The following is a 16281-nucleotide window of genomic DNA, read 5'->3' on the forward strand; positions in this document are numbered from 1 at the left end:
CATAGAGTTAATCTGATCTACCAGTCTTTAAGCAAAGTGTTTTTGAAGCTTTATGATTTAGACAACGCTATTTATTATAAAATTTCTTGCCAGAATTCCCCTAAATAGTTTTTAGTGAGGTAACTATTTATTATAAGATAACAACTTAAACCCAAAGGGTTAAGTACTCCGCATGTTCTGGCACTTGGTACATGTACTGTCTCCATTGTGCTCTGTGTTATTATCTCTAGAGGTCGCTTTCAGACAAGCTCTTCTTTCTAGTCTTTCTGATGTCCACAAAGGCATACATGTGAAATATAGCAGAGGATTAACAACGTAGGGGTGAGGGTAGTATAACCCAAGAAGTGGCTAAAAAGATAAGGTGGTGAGCCTGAGGGGGTGTGTGGAAGACAGAAAGCGCAGAGCCCACGCCCAGCGCCTTGGTCACAGTGTTATATTATAAGCTACAGGCCTGCTGAGCGGTTTCAGTTCAGTAGGGTCACCCACCAGGCTCCCTCCTTCTCCCCCAGAGGCTGTTGTTCTCCATGACACCTCAGTCCTCATGGTAATGAGGGCGTTACCCAAGGGCGGTGACTGCAAAGGCTTGAAAATATCTTGGTGGGATTTTTAAAAAATTCTAAACTCGTTTGCTATGTATGTCTCATGGCAATCCTCAAGAATCTTATTGGTTCAGCCATTGCAGAAGGCAGCAAGTATTATCTGTGAAGCTGTGGATGTCACTGATAGCCCGTTTCCTCCCCTCCCTACTTTGAATTTCTTCTTAGTCTGGCATCCCCATAGAAACATATGTGCTTCTTTAGGGTAATTTGAAACCTATCCTTGTGCATGGTAGGTCTGCCCTGACGCATTTTCAATGTTAAAATGCTGTTTAATGGGAAATTTCTTTTACTATTTATTATGGCAGCTTGAAAAAAATGCAAGTCATTCAGGAAAAATAACATTCAAAGCTTTGTGTCTTACAATCTTCACAGTGCTAATGAAAGACTGGCAGAGGCTAGAACCGATCTTCAGGCAAAGGAACAGCCCAAGGAGTTTCTCAGCACTGCTCTTAGGAGGGGAGTCCTTGAGCCACCATGTGTTGGGAGTTTGAATACTGAGTTACTCCTCAGTGGAAATCCTGCTCCAAGAGAAAATTTGGTGATTCCTAAGTCAACCTCACGGGCTTCAAATGACATCATAGGGTATTACTGTCCCAAGGTTAGTTATATTAGCTTCTTTCCCTTGCGTTTCAGATTTCTTTCTTTTTTATTTCTTTGATATAATATTGTTTTGTTTTGTCTTATATATTCATTGGGGTGATATTGGTTAGTGAAATCATATGGGTTTCAAGTGTACATTTCCATAATACATCTTGTATATATTTCACTGTGTGTTCACCATCCCGAGTCAGTTCTCCTTCCATCGCCATGTATTTGACCCCCTTTTCCCTCTTCTACCTCTCTCTCTCCCCCCTCACCCACTAAGTGTTGTCTGTGTCTATGAGTTTTTGTTTCTTTGTTTGTCGTTGATGAAATTTTGAGTTGTTTCATTGACTAATGCACACGAAGTAAAAGGCATAATATGTGTGCTAATATTCATAGAAAGGAGATAGAAATTTTACAGTCTTTTTTTAAGTCCCTAGAGCTCTCATGTGTTGAGTTATTTATTATTATTTAATAAATGTAACTAAAGTGATACATTTAAAATGCTTGAAAATTTGCCTTTAAATTTTATTACAGATGTTAAATATCATTGCCTAATAACCAATGGTATGCTTTGAGATGCTTTGGCTTCTTAATTGGTTTTAGTTGGAGATGATTCATAAAAATTTTAAAGTTTTGTGCATCCCAGTTTTTCTTCCCCTAAGTGTAAGTGAATGATGGCTGGCCAAACACCTAACCACAAATGGATGTTTATTATTAAATGAAACAGATATAATCCTTTTTATTAATTCGGCAAACTTATAATACTGAAAAAAGATTAGTCTCTGTTTTTATGGTTAATGTTATCTTCTAACAAGAGAGTATATCCTTAATTTTTATTTTATTCATAGCACTATCTATTTCAGTGTTTTAAAATGAGTTGCTTCACAGTTGTACATATTCTAAATAGGGACATTAAGCAAATAATTGAATTTTTAAAATGAAGTTCACTTATGTCTATATGTCTTGACAGCATTTGGGTAATTGATGAGTAAGGTGGCAGTGCTAGGGAGTCTTTAAATCACAACTCGTTTTCTTCGTGTGACGTGGTTGTTAAAAATACTCATTCTTGAGTTCTTGACCAGCAGGAGTTCTGTTCGGTTCTGTGTCATAGTTTCCATCTCTTTGATAAAGTTCTCCTCCGGGTCATTAATTTTACTCCTGAACTCATTGAACTGCCTTGTGAGTGTTGTTATATCTCAGTGACATTCTTCATGCTGTTACTTTGTTTTGTTTTACCCTCCAAAATGTTTATTACATTTAAGCAACGTGGAGAATACAGGAAGGAAAGCACAAATCATCTGCTCGGAACAATTGGTCTAATTTATATGCAGCATACAATATAGAAAATTAGTTTAAAACGGTTAGTGGAGGTCAAATTGAGGAGGGCTTTAAGTGAGTTTGATTTTTTTTCTCTAGGCAGCAGTAGGCATAAAAAGGATAATGAAATAATAATTCTTTCATGGGGGAGTATATAATATGTGGCAGAGAGTCTGTTATCTCCTTTGTATTTGAAAAATTAAGTGAAGTATAATGTATGTCGTTAGTTTCAGGTGAACAAGCTTTCCCTGGTTCGTGCTAATCTTTGGCCCTAGAAGTAAATACTGTATGTCTTTTGACTATTGACATATAGTATTTTATATAATATAGTATATAATATACTCAGCTTCTTGCTGGGGCTACAGCTGAAAATAGCTCAGCCCTGTTTCTCTTTGGCCACACTCGACTGTGTTGAACTGGGTTATTTTAAGCTGAGGGCCAGATTGCTGATTGACAGGTGTTATATATGTGCCTGAAAGTCATCAAGAAGTGCTATTTTTGTTTGTTTGTTTGTTTTACTGTGCAGAAACTAGTTCTGGGTGTCTTCTTTTTTTTCAGTGAATGAGTATTACTATTTTTAACTCTTTTTTATTATTAGTTTCAGGTGTACAAAACAATGTAATAGTTACACATTTATAATTTGTATGCCTCACATAATGATGACCCCTCTCCCCTCATCAACGACCCCTCTGACATCACATACAGCCATTACATTTCCACTGCCTCTATCCCTCAGGCTGTACTCTACTTCTTGTAAACATATATATACATACATATATATGTGTGTGTGTGTATAACAATTGTAGTTAACATTAACATTCATTATTGTTCAGCTTCAGCTTCAGGTGTACAGTGCAGTTGTCAGGCATCTACATCATCTCTGAGGTGCTCTCCCTAAGAGACAAGTGTAATCAGATACCCTACAAAATCTTTACATTATTGATTACATTCACCAAATTGACTTTCGTATCCCCATGGCAATCTTGGGGTTATCGATTGTGCTTTGTAATCCCCTCACCTTCCCCCTTATCCCCACCCCCCTCCTATCTAGCAACCTTCAGTTTTTCCTCTGTGTCTCTGAGACTGTTTCTGATTAGTTCACTCATTTATTGTATTCTTTAGATTCCACATATAAGTGAGATCATAAGGTATTTGTCTTTCTCTGTCTGACTTATTTCACTTAACATAATGTCCTCTAGGTCCATCCATATTGTTGCAAATGGTAAGATTTCCTTCTTCTTTATGGCTGCGTAATACTCCATTGTATAAATGTACCACAGTTTCTTAATCCAGTCCTCTACCGATGGGCATTTTGATTGTTTCCATATCTTGGCTATTGTGTATAGAGCTGCAATAAACATAGGGGTGCATACATTTTTTTGAATTAGAGTTTTGGATTTCTCCGGATCGATGCCTAGGAGTGGAATTGCTGGGTCATAAGGTAGTTCCATTCTCAGATTTTTGAGATACCTCCATACTGTTTTCCATAGTGGCTGCAGCAATCTGCAGTCCCACCAACAGTGCACAAGGGTTCCCTTTTCTCCACATCCTCACCAGCGCTTGTTGTTTGTTGATCTATTGATGATAACCATTTTGACTGGGGTGAGGTGGTATCTCAATGTGGTTTTTATTTGCATTTCTCTGATGGTTAGTGAGGTTGAGCATTTCTTCATATGTCTGTTTGCCATCTGTATGTCCTCTTTAGAAAAATGTCTCTTCATGTCCTCTGCCCATTTTTTAATTGGTTTGATTGTTTTTTCGGAGCTGAGTTGAGTGAGTTTTTTAATAAAGTTTGGATATATCAATGGCAGATATCTTCTCCCATTCAGTAGGACCCTTTTTTGTTGTAATGATGATTTCCTTTACTGTGAAAAAAATGTTTAGTTTGATGTAATCCCATATGTTTATTTTTTCTGTTACTTCCCTAGCCCAAGGGGATGATGTATCAGTAAAAATCTTACTCCGGGTCATATATGTAAAGTTGCTTCCTATATTGTCTTCTAGGAGTTTTATGGTATCAGATGTTACATTTAAGTTTTTGACCCATTTTCAATTTATTCTTGTATATGGTGTAAGGAGGTGGTCCAGCTTCATCTTTTTGCATGTGTCTGTCCAGGTTTCCCAGCACCATTTATTGAAAAGACTGTCTTTACCTCACCGTAAATTCTTGCTTCCATTGTCGTAGATTAAATGGCCATATAGGCGTGGATTTATTTTTGTTCCGCTTGTGTGTTCACTGTTAACTTGTCTTCTGAGTCGCTGATTCGATTCTCTGACTCATCTAACCCACTGGTAATTCCTTCAAGCGTGTGCTTTATTTCACTTGTTGTATTCTTTAGTTCTAACTGGTTGTTCATTATGATTTCTCTATCCTTCTTTATGTTGTCACTAAGCTCTTTAAACATTCTTATCGTCAGTGTTCTGAACTCTGTCTCTGATAGGTTGGTTACTTCTATTTCATTTGGTTCCAATTCTGGAGGTTTCTTCTGTTCTTTTATTTGGGACATGTTTCTTTGTTTCCCCATTCTGGTTGACTCTCCGTGTTTGCTTCGATGTATTAGGTAGATCCCCTAGGATGCTCGGTCTTTGCTGGGTTATCTTATGTAGTGTGTGTCCTTTATATCTGACTTGCACCACTTCCCTATTCTCCTGTGCGTGTGCTCCAAAGGTGACCCTGGTGTTGTGTATATTGTCCTGTGTAAAGTTGAACTTTCATTGCTTTTGGCTGGTCAGTAGGTGGGGTTGATCCTAGGCCGCCTAGTTGTGAGACTTAGCTCTGCCCTCGGTGGATGATCTGCTGCGTGAGGGTTGACCACTCCAATTAGACTTGGCCTCTATGGGCTCTTGTGCCTGTAGAGAATTCCCTCTGGGTGTGTCACTTGTAGGTCAAACCCAATAATACTCTGGTTGGGTCTGGAGTTGGTGTCAGGAGGTGTTGAATCTTGTGACTCTTGGGCTGGGCCCTGGTGTAGGGCAATTTCAGAACAAAGCCAATCACCAAGCACAACAGCAACAACAAAGTCAAAACCAAATACACTCACGTGTGAAAACAACCAGTAACCCACACTCAACACAGGCAAAAATATCAAAGATACAAAAACAAAACAAAAAAAAAACCCAGCACCAGTCTTGGCTTAAGCCCACCAAGTAATCTCCAGGCCGTCCTCTGCTGTACCAGAGAGTCCTCTGTGTATTATTCAGGCAGAGCCGGTCACCTGGTGCCCAGAGTGACCCTGGGATGGCAGATGTAGATGAGTGGGGCTATTGGGTCTGGATGGTAGTTTCTACAAAGTCAGTGCAGTTTCTGCTCTTGCCTGCACATATGCGCACTGAGAGTAACACAACCAGCCCTGTGCCCAGGTCTCCTGAGTCTTAGGTCACTCCTTCCGTGTGTGTGTGCGTGCGTGCATGTGTGCGTGTGTGGTGGGAGATTTCTGAGCTGCTGAAAGCCCAGAGCTGCGACTGCTGCCTACTGCTAACCCCTGGGCATGTCTCCACAGTTGTAATTGCCCTGCCCTGGGCAGGTCAGAGAAGGTGGGGACTGGGGATGGAGGAGTCTTCTCTCTCTCAGCCCAGCAGTGTCACACACTTCCCAGCTTCTTCCCTGGGTCGCAGTAGCTACAAACCGGGTCCTCCCAGATCCTGAGCACTATGGGTCCTCTGTAATCTGACACTACTCCTCAGATCAGGGGCCAGCGTGAGTCTCTGGAAGGGTGGGGGTAGGATTGGGAGAGTCGGGGGAGGGGCCCAGGTATGGTGCTTACTTCCTTTGTCCCACCTAGGGCCCAGCTGGAGGTCTCAGTGAGGTGACTGCCTCAAACTCTGGATATGCTGCTCTCTGAGCAGGGAGATGAGCTGTGGGACACAGGGAAAGAGCCCACCTCCTGGCTCTTGTGATCTCTGTTCTGTCCGGGGACCACCTGCGCCTCCGCAGCCATGGATGCGGGCCACGTCTCCCTTCCCACTTCCCCTGCTCGCCCAGGTTGCCCACCTTCACGTCATCCTCCTCCAAGTCTCTTAGCTGCCCTGTGTGATGAGCAGAGGGCATGACTGCTGTTTTGAAATCGCGGTCACAGAGATCACAATCTTCCGTGACTTTGACTTGGTTTCTGGAGAAGTGTCATCTTCTCTCAGTGTTAACCATGTCACCTTGCTTCTTCATGCTGCTGAGTGGCTTGTTCCTCTACAGGCACATTTGAAGTAGTGAATACTTTCTTATGTAGGTACATTTCGATTTGAACAATTAAACAGGTATATAATTAGGGGTCTTTCTTTTGTTTTCAGTAGATGGTACAAGAGTGTAGTTTCTGTTTTCTCCCACAGGTGCTCCTTGAGTATGGGGGTTCCAGGGGCGGGGGCTTAGCTGTGGGTGTGGGAGTCCAAGCCTGGGTGACCAGGGAGATGGGTGTTGCAACTGTATCCGGGTCTCCAGGGTCTCTGGTCACCACCACCACGCAGGTGGGGGTAGTGGGTGGTTGAGGAGGCCTGTTCTTGAGCCCGCTGCGCTGCTACCTGGTTCCCTAGGTCTACTGGTAGCACTGTGTGTGGTCGTGAGCCTGGAGAATTGTTTCTGCTGCTGCTACTGGTCCCTGGTGGTGCCAGCACTGCTGCATCTGGAGAGGGGTGGGGGGATGCTGCTGCTGCCCCGCTTAGCCTCCCCTGGGCAGTGATGTGGGAGCTGCACCCCGTCCCCTCCACCGCCACTGCCTTTGCTGGGGCTTCAGGCTCAGCCTTGTCCCCCTGGAACTGCAGCTGTGGGCTGTCCCTGTGCTTTCCTCCATCCTGCCTCCCTTTCACATCCAGTGCACCCTCCTTCCCTTTTACAGATGCGTGGTCTTTTAAGGAATCGTAGTGTGTTGAGCAGAATATCCTTTCTTGGGCTATAGATGCCCGATGAGTTGTAGATATCGTGGAGATAGAAAGGGGTTGTCTCTCTTGACATGATGTTTACATCATTCCAAAGAATATCCATTTTGATCAATGCAAGGTGGTTTGTGGTTTTGATGGTGTTTTGTGGCCTCCTTTTTTTTTTTTTAGTTTTATTTTATTTTTACATCCCTCACAACGTGAACCCCCCTTTCCCCATCCACCACCACCCCGACCTCACACCGAGCCATCACATTATACACATAAAATTATAGTTGGCATTCATTAATGTCCAGTCTCTGGTGTACAATGCCATGACCAAGCATCCACCGCATCCCTGAGGTGGTCTCCCAAACAGGACACATGTCCATTGGACACCCAACAAAATCCCCAAACACTATTGAGTAAGTTCCCCAAAGTAATTCTCAAAAGACCCTGAGGCCATCCTGTGGTCACCAACCGCCCCCCAATCCCTTCACCCTTCCCCCCATCTCCAACCCCCTCCCCCCCACCCATCTAACAACTGTGGCCTTCTTAATGCAGAGAAACATAGCACAGGCCTGTTCTAAATGGAGCTCCAACCTTGTGTTTTCATTTAGCTTCCCCTTAATAAATCATAGGAGAACAAAGCCAAGGATTTTCGGACAGCCCTTCGGCTAAATGGAGTCCAAGTCCTTCAAAGAGGTGAACCTGGAGGAAGGACTGGGTACAAAAAGAAAGTGAATGGCCAACGCTTCTGTAAATTCTTAAGCATGATGCACAATTAAAATGTTCTCAGTGGTTTCACCACAGAAATCAGAAGATGAAAGAGTGTAAAGGCAGGAGCAATGAGAGAGAATATGCTTGTGGACATTTTTCCTTTAATTATTTTTTGGTAGGAAAGAGGTGTTTAGTTTTCAGTATTTCCTCATAAATTGGAAAATTGTTTATGTTAAAGTCAATGCCCTCATTCCAAGGCCAACGTTGTTCCCTTGTGAGGCGTTGGGTTGCCCAATCATGCAAGGCTGAATAAGAGATGGAAAAGCCCCACTCTGTCAAGATCCAGAGATAAGTGTCCCAAATCACTAGGGAACACTGGAAAGACTGATGATGCAGTTGTGATGATGTGAGGTTGGACACAAGTGCACTAGATGGTAAAGAGAAATCTGTTTTGTGTTTCCCATTTCGCTATATTTAACCCCCACCATGAATATTACCTGTGTTGGTTTATATTGGTCAGCCAAATTTGATTCTGAGGAAAAGACAAGTCATTTTAAGGAAGAATTTCCTCAACTTGAGTTTGCTTTCTTTAACTCATGATTTTCTCCTTCAAGTTCCCTTTTCTGTGTTTAGAAATGTTTATGCTTTATAAATTGAGTGTGTTTGACTTCTGTTAATAAGACTTGTGATATTAATCTGTCTTTATTTTTATTAATGACTTTAAAGATAATACTTGAGTTAGAAAGCTACTATTTTGTTTCTCATGCTTTAACATTATTGAGCTACATGACAAAGTTTTACATATTCATATTCTTTGAGTTGTACTCAGAAATTGATGGAATTTTCCGGAATATGAGGTAGTAGCTGGCATAGCAGGCTAGCCTCAATAGGGAGACTTATCCCATTCCTGGCCCGCAGCTCCTTGGTTTGGTGACCTCAGGTGACCTATATAATCTCTGTGAGTCTTGGTTGCCTCTTATGCAAAATTAGGGACTTTCACTAAATCAGTGACTTTCAGACCTGAAAAATATTCTTTTTATCAAAGAATAGTACCGTTCTTTGAGAAAATTTTTTTTGTTTAATGACTCTGTTTACCCAAAAATAAGACCTAGCCGGACAATCAGCTCTAATGTGTCTTTTGGAACAAAAATTAATGTAAGATCCGGTCACATCACGTCACATCATATCATATATCATACGCGGTCTTATATCATAGTAAAATAAGACCGGGTCTTAATTAATTTTTGTTCCAAAATGCATTAGAGCTGATTGTCTAGCTAGGTCTTATTTTCGGGGAAACACGGTATATAAAAACAGAGACCAAGGGTGGCCACATGCCTCAGTTGGTTAGAGTGCAAGTTCTTAACAACAAGGTTGTGGGTTCGATTCCCACATGAGCCAGTGAACTGCGCCCTCCACCGCTAGATTGAAAACAATGGCTTGAACTTGGAGATGTACCATGGTGGGCAGCCGGTTGGCCCAGTGGTTGGAGCACTGTGCTCATAACACCAAGGTTGACAGTTCGATTCCCACATAGACCCGTGAGAAGCAATGGGTTGAGCTTGGAATTGGGCTGCTGGTGGGGAGCCTGTTGGCTCAGTGGTTGGAGCGAGGTGCCCATAACACCAAGGTAACCGGTTCAAGTCCCACATTGGCCAGTGAGATGTACAATCCACAACTAGATTGAAAAAAAGAACAATTTGACATCCAGGAAAAGCAAACTGTTCCTCAGTAGTCCCCAATTAACACAAAACAAACCAAAGCAGAGACGTGTAGAGCTACCTAGCTAAAGGAGGGATGCAGACTCCTAAGCTGTGCTATCCCATGGGTGTCCCCAGTGGAACCTGAGCTTTCTCCGAGACGTAGTCTAGTGAGAACTGCCAGTAATGAGAAAATCCTTCTAGTTGAAATCCTTTGAATTAAAGTTTGCTGATACATTTTTTGTGTATAATTTTCTCACCTTTCTATATATTTGATAAATGGAAAGTATAAATAAGACTGCAGAAATGTTGTCCTTATTCATGTTGGACTTCAAGCTACTTCCACCATCTGAACACACTCCTCACCGAGAAATAAACATACCGTGTTTCCCCGAAAATAAGACATAGCTGGACCATCATCTCTAATGTGTCTTTTGGAGCAAAAATTAGTATAAGACCTGGTCTGATATTATTTTATATTACATAAGACCCGTTCTTATATTATGTTAAAATAAGACCGGGTCTTATATTAATTTTTGCTCCAAAGGTCGCATTAGAGCTGATGGTCCAGCTACATCTTATTTTCGGGGAAACACGATAGAAAGTGCTGAAGTAAATATTTAAGAGCTGTTTTGGGGGAAAATAATAATAATGCTACGTTGGTAGTTCCTCAATTCAAGTCGTGTAAAAATGTGATTTACATTTTATATTGTTGATTAACAATAACTTAAAACTGTTTCATGAAAGTCTTTTCCCTTCCTATGGTATTTAGTTATTGATTTTACACGGTCTGTCTGGTGATGTTGTTGTCACATTATTCACGTTATAAGCCCTTTCTATCAGGCCATTCACAAAAAAAAGTGTTATGCAAATATTGGAAAACAAATTTGTCTTCCCCTGTCGGTGCCTGCCGATGAGACGAACACTCCCTGAAGTGGGGAGTGAGGATTGAGAAAAAAGAAGAGAGACAAAGATGGGATCGGGAGGGCAGGCAATTCTAAGTAGACTGCCGCAGTTCTAAGTTGACTGCTGCAGTTCTAAGTTGACTGCTGCAGTTCTAAGTAGAATGCCTCAGTCCAAGTTTATTTTTGCAGCTTATATACTCTGGGCATCAAAAAGTAACAGAACTGTCTGCAATCTAGTAGTTACAATAAAGGTAATACACAAGGGCCTGTTTTTTGGCCAGCTGCACACTTCCTGACCTTGTCTAGTTCTGTGTTCTCAAAGTAGCAAGTTTTGCCTTGCTGGGAGCACAAACCACTCAAGGAAGTCAAAGGTTCAACATTTCACAAAACAACACCTGCTAGCACTTCAGCACGGTTTCCCACAGGTCCCCCTTCTTTGTTATATATATATATATATATATATATATATATATATATATATATATATATATATATATAAAATTAACACAAGGGTCGCGCGCCTGGCTTAGGTGGTTGGTACAGATATGTCCATTTACCCATCATAGGAGACCATCCCTCTAGCGAACGGTTCCTGTCTTAGGTTATGTACATTCTTACCAAATCCTTACCCGTCTTTGGCTGCCGACCCATTGTAGGGGCTTTATACACGGGTGTCAGTGACACGGTGAACCTGGGCAGATAATCTCAACTCATGAACATTTGTTTGGAGATTGATGAAGCCCTTGAGTATTATCTTTCTGAGCAACGGAGTAAAACACATGAATAGAAGAACACCAACAAAGATTATTACAAAAGGCAGTAGCAAATGGAACAGAGCTAGAAAGGAGGGGAATTCTCCTCTGAGGTCCGAGTACCAAGGACCTGAAATGTTAACAGGTACCATAATGAAAGATGATCGGTGGAGAACTATAGCTCTACTTTTGTCATTTGACCAATTGATGCTATTACTTAGGTTACACTGTATACAAGATACATTAAACTGGACCCTGTCAATAGGGGTGATGTTAGAATTACCAATCATAAGCACATACAGAGCCTTGACACAAGCAGTGGTATTGCCTTCTACCTTGCCTTGTCCCTCGTCCATACTCATAGTCACTGTATCCACTGCTCCCACTAGTTTCCAAATATGTCTTGGGGGCCGGGAGGTATACTGTCTCCAAATGATGGATCTGTTGTTTTTTCTGTTCTCCTCACCGCAAGGACCATGGGCTTGTTGTGGAGGTGGGTTTTTATCCCTGATGTTTTTCCATCCTGCTGGCTGATGGAATGTGACACTCTGTCCTTGGTTGTCTCCGTGACTTGTCTGGTTGCCCACACGGAAACATCCGGTAACATTGACAGTCTTTGTGAAGCATATGAGGAGTCCTAAGCCCAAGCCGCTATGATTGAATCCAACAGCTTGTAGGATGGCAGGAGCGAATGGATGTCCTAATAGCCTAGTGTCATTTGTCCCACCAATGACTTCAGGCCCGTTCCACACAGTGGGGTGTAGCATGGGAGGGTCAGGAACATATGCCCAGTATGTCTCACCCTGAGGGATCTGTGCAACCAGCAGGATCTTGAAGACGCTCATCAGCAAGCCGCACCAACCTCTCAGGCAGCCACCGCGCACCTCCTTTGTCCTGTGAATAAACACAAACATGCCCTCGTCCCCAAATTAGGACTGGGTCTGGCCCATGCCACTGGTTAATAACTGGATCCTGCCATCTCACTTGGGCATAATCTTGTTGAGTGTTAGGATGCCAGAAGCGATCTGCGGCAGATCTGCCACGCGCATCCAGGTTTAAAAAATTTAGAACAAAGAGTGTGATTAAGGATTGTATGTGGGGAGACGGGGTAGACTCTAACGCTGCTGGCACACATTCTTGACATAGAGTAGGGCTATTAGCCATACCTTGAGGCAGCACCAGCCATTGATATCTCTTCATAGGTTCTTGTAAGTTAGTTGAAGCAAACCTTTTACAGTCCTTGGGGCACAATGGTATGGTATAAAAACAATCCTTTAAAGCCAGGATTATCTTATATGTGTTTTGGGGTATAGCAGAAGGATTAGGCAATCCTGGTTGTAAAGCCCCCATGAGCTCCATAGTCTCATTTATTTTTCTCCAATCTTGTAACAACCTCCATTTACCTGATTTTTTCTTAATTACAAATATGGGAGAGTTCCATGGAGAGTTAGAAAGTGCTGTATGTCCCTTATCGAGTTGCTCCTGTTCCAGCAACCTTGCAGCCTGTATCTTTTCTGATGATAGGGGCCACTGTTCTACCCAAACAGGTGTGTCGCTTTTCCAAGTGATAGCATCTGCATGGGGTACAGGAGGAGTAGTGACCCCCGTTAAAAATATCCCAAGCCAGCTCTTTGTGGTAAGGGCGAGGGAAAGATAGGCTCTTTTCTCCCTTGTCCAGAGGGACCTGAGCCATCTCTAGGCAGAAGTCCCTGATCGAACATCATCATAGTGACCTGTTGATTAGGGCTGTACAGGTAAACTCCCATCTGACTCATGACATGTCTGCCCCATAGATTGACAGGCAATCCTGCCACTACGTATGGTTGAAAGGATCCTTCATGTCCCTCTTGATCTTTCCACAACAATATATCACTGCTCTGTTGTGGTGACTGAGATTGTCCTATGCCTTGTAACTGGGTTAGTGTTTGCTGCTTTGGCCAGTGGCTAGGCCACTGATCTGCAGTTAAAACAGAGACATCGGCCCCCGTGTCTAAAAGGCCCATGAAGGAACGGCCATTAATGGATAGTGGTAATTCTGGCCTGGTGGTGAATGGCCTGGACCCAATAAGCATCTGATGAACCAAGGCCCGCGTCGCCTCGGGATTTACGGCCTGCTGTTTTACCCGGTTTGACATGTGGAATTAACAATGATTGTGCTATGCGTGGGCCCTTAGGGATCACTGAAGTGCCTCCAGGCGAATGTGTCATAATCTTGATCTCTCCTGTATAATCCATATCCACAACTCCCGGAGCAACCAATATCCCTTTCATGGTAATACTACTCCTTCCTAGGATGAGTCCCACAGTCTGTGGAGGCAGAGGCCCAAAGACCCCTGTAGGAATAGCTCGCATTCCCATCTCAGGTGTTAGTACTGTGTAGGCGGCGCTACTGAGGTCCAATCCTGCGCTGCCTGGGGTTGCTGGGAAGAGTTCCTGAATGGATTTCCCTGGTGGGGGACCAACTGCGGCAGCGCCCCATAGCATTGTTGCGGGGCCTGGGGCTGGCCCCTCTTCCTGTTTCCTGGAAGAAGAGGATTACCGGAGGCATCCCTCTTAGATTTACATGCATTGGCCCAGTGTTTACCTCTCTTACATTTTGGGCATAATCCAGGTTGTTTTGGGCCCTCCTTCCTTTGAGGCTGACCTTGTTTATTAGGGAAGTTTTTGATCATATGGCCCGGCTGTCCACACCCAAAACAGATGCCCTGTCCCTTTATTTTCTTTTGTTGTTGTTGTTGGAATAACATTTCTCTAACAGTCTTTCCTTGCAAAGCAGCGGCCATTGCAAGACCCTGTGTATAAGAAGGTCCTATTTTTGAGCACAACCAGACATAATCTGACAAGTCACTCTTATTTTTGTAAGGTCATAATGCAGCCTGGCATGCAGAATTAGCATTCTCAAAAGCGAGCTATTTAACTAACAGCATGCTGGCATCTGAGTCTCCCAGAATTCTTCCAGCCGCCTGCATTAATCGCGAAAGGAAGTCTTGGAAAGTCTCATCAGGCCCCTGGATAATTTTAGAGAGGTCCTCAGAACGTTTTCCAGGCATAGGAAAATTTTTCCATGCACGCCTGGCGGCAGCACTTGTTTATGCATAAGCAGCCGGGTCAAAACTTAATTGTGTTTGCAAGTCTCTATAAGGTCCTTCACCTGCCAACATATCAAAGGAGATAGGAATGTTTTGTGTCTGATTTATCTCTACAGTACTCTGACAGAATTCTGCAAAGTCAGACTGCCATAAGATATAGTCCCCTCCTGATAAGCAAGCCCTAGCAAGTTGCTTCCAATCACTAGGCGGCAGGGCTTCTGTAGCTAGTGATTCTAGCAGGGCCTGGGTGAACGGGGCATTAGGACCATATTGAGAACATGCCATTTTTAATTCTTTTAAACTTTTGAATGCAAAAGGCACATGGTCTCGGACAGGATTTCCTTGTGCGTCCTGTCTTTCTATCACTGGAAATGCCAACCCAGAATCTCCAGTATCTTCCCCTAACTTGCAGGCGGTTTGCAAAACCTTACGCAGAGGAGAATCACGAGGGCAAGTCTGTTCTGCCTGCCTCGATTGTACCATCTGCACCTGCACAGAGAGGGAGGCAATTGCTGACTGCAATCCATCAATCTCTGCCTGGAGAGGATTCAGATGTCCTGTCTTAGCACCTGTTTCTGTCTGAACCACCCCATTATAATCTTCAGGGTCATGATATCGAGGACCGGCTTCCTCTAGGCCTTCCTCATCTAGGCCCTCCTCATCTTGGGGGTCCAGTCCGTTTAGCACACTTTTTAACATTTGAGTAAAAGACATTCTGCTTTTACCCTGTCCCATGATTTTTTACTCCCGACTGTGGTATCTCACCGCACCCCTTACCTTATGTGACGCGTCTCAGCTCCTTGCGGTGTCCTTCACTTTATCCCCAGTATTCAGGTCCCTGTTCGGGCGCCACTTGTCGGTGCCTGCCGACGAGACTAACAGTCCCTGAAGTAGGGAGTGAGGATTGAGAAAAAAGAAGAGAGACAAAGATGGGATGGGGGGGGAGGGGGGGAGGGGGGGCAGGCAATTCTAAGTAGACTGATGCAGTTCTAAGTAGAATGCCTCAGTTCTAAGTAGAATGACTCACCCCAAGTTTATTTTTGCAGCTTATATACTCTGGGCCTCAAAAAAGTAACAGAACTGTCTGCAATCTAATAGTTACAATGTTGGAATACACAAGGGCTTGTTTTTTGGCCAGCTCCACACTTCCTGACCTTGTCTGGTTCTGTGTTCTCAGAGTAGCAAGTTTTGCCTTGCTGGGAGCACAAACCACTCAAGGAAGTCAAACATTCAACATTTCACAAAATAACATCTGCTAGCAATTCAGCACGGTTTCCCACATTAGTGTATTCAAAGCTTTATGCAGTCATCATCACAATCAGTTTTACAACATTTTCATCACCCTGGAAAGTATCTGTGTGCTGTTAGCCTTCACCGTGTGCCCGTCTGCCCTTCCCACTCTTCCTAGCCCTAGGGAACCACTAGTGAACTCTCTGCTCCATATTGTGGTTTTGATGTATTTTCTGATGACTAATGATGCTGAGCTATCTTTTCACATGCTTATTGTCCATTTGTATAACTTCTTTGAAGAACTGATTATTCAATTCCATTGCCCATTAAAATTGGTTTGTCTTTGTCTTGTTGAATTGTAAGAATTCTTTATATATCCTAGATACAAATCGCTTATCAGATATAGGATTTTCAAATATTTCTCCCTTTCATTAGCTTGCCTTTTTAGTTTTTCAATGGTGTCCTTTAAAGCATAGAGTTTTTTTTTTATTTTAATGAAGTCCAGTTATCTACTTTTGTTTGGTACTGTCATATCTAAG

The 16281-nt window shown here is 43.0% G+C and overlaps 1 protein-coding gene across 1 annotated transcript in view; it reads left to right on the plus strand.

Moving 5' to 3' along the window:
• LOC308502944 (uncharacterized protein) overlaps window positions 1-16281 on the plus strand; it is a 171627-nt gene that overhangs the window by 134376 nt on the left and 20970 nt on the right. The window contains exon 36 of the mRNA XM_081080747.1: window positions 972-1197. Coding sequence (XP_080936873.1) covers window positions 972-1197 — 226 coding nt within the window. The remainder of the gene's footprint in view (window positions 1-971; window positions 1198-16281) is intronic.

The sequence above is a fragment of the Rhinolophus hipposideros genome, assembly GCF_964194185.1.
Source record: "Rhinolophus hipposideros genome assembly, contig: SUPER_9_unloc_1, whole genome shotgun sequence".
Classification (NCBI taxonomy): domain Eukaryota; kingdom Metazoa; phylum Chordata; class Mammalia; order Chiroptera; family Rhinolophidae; genus Rhinolophus; species Rhinolophus hipposideros.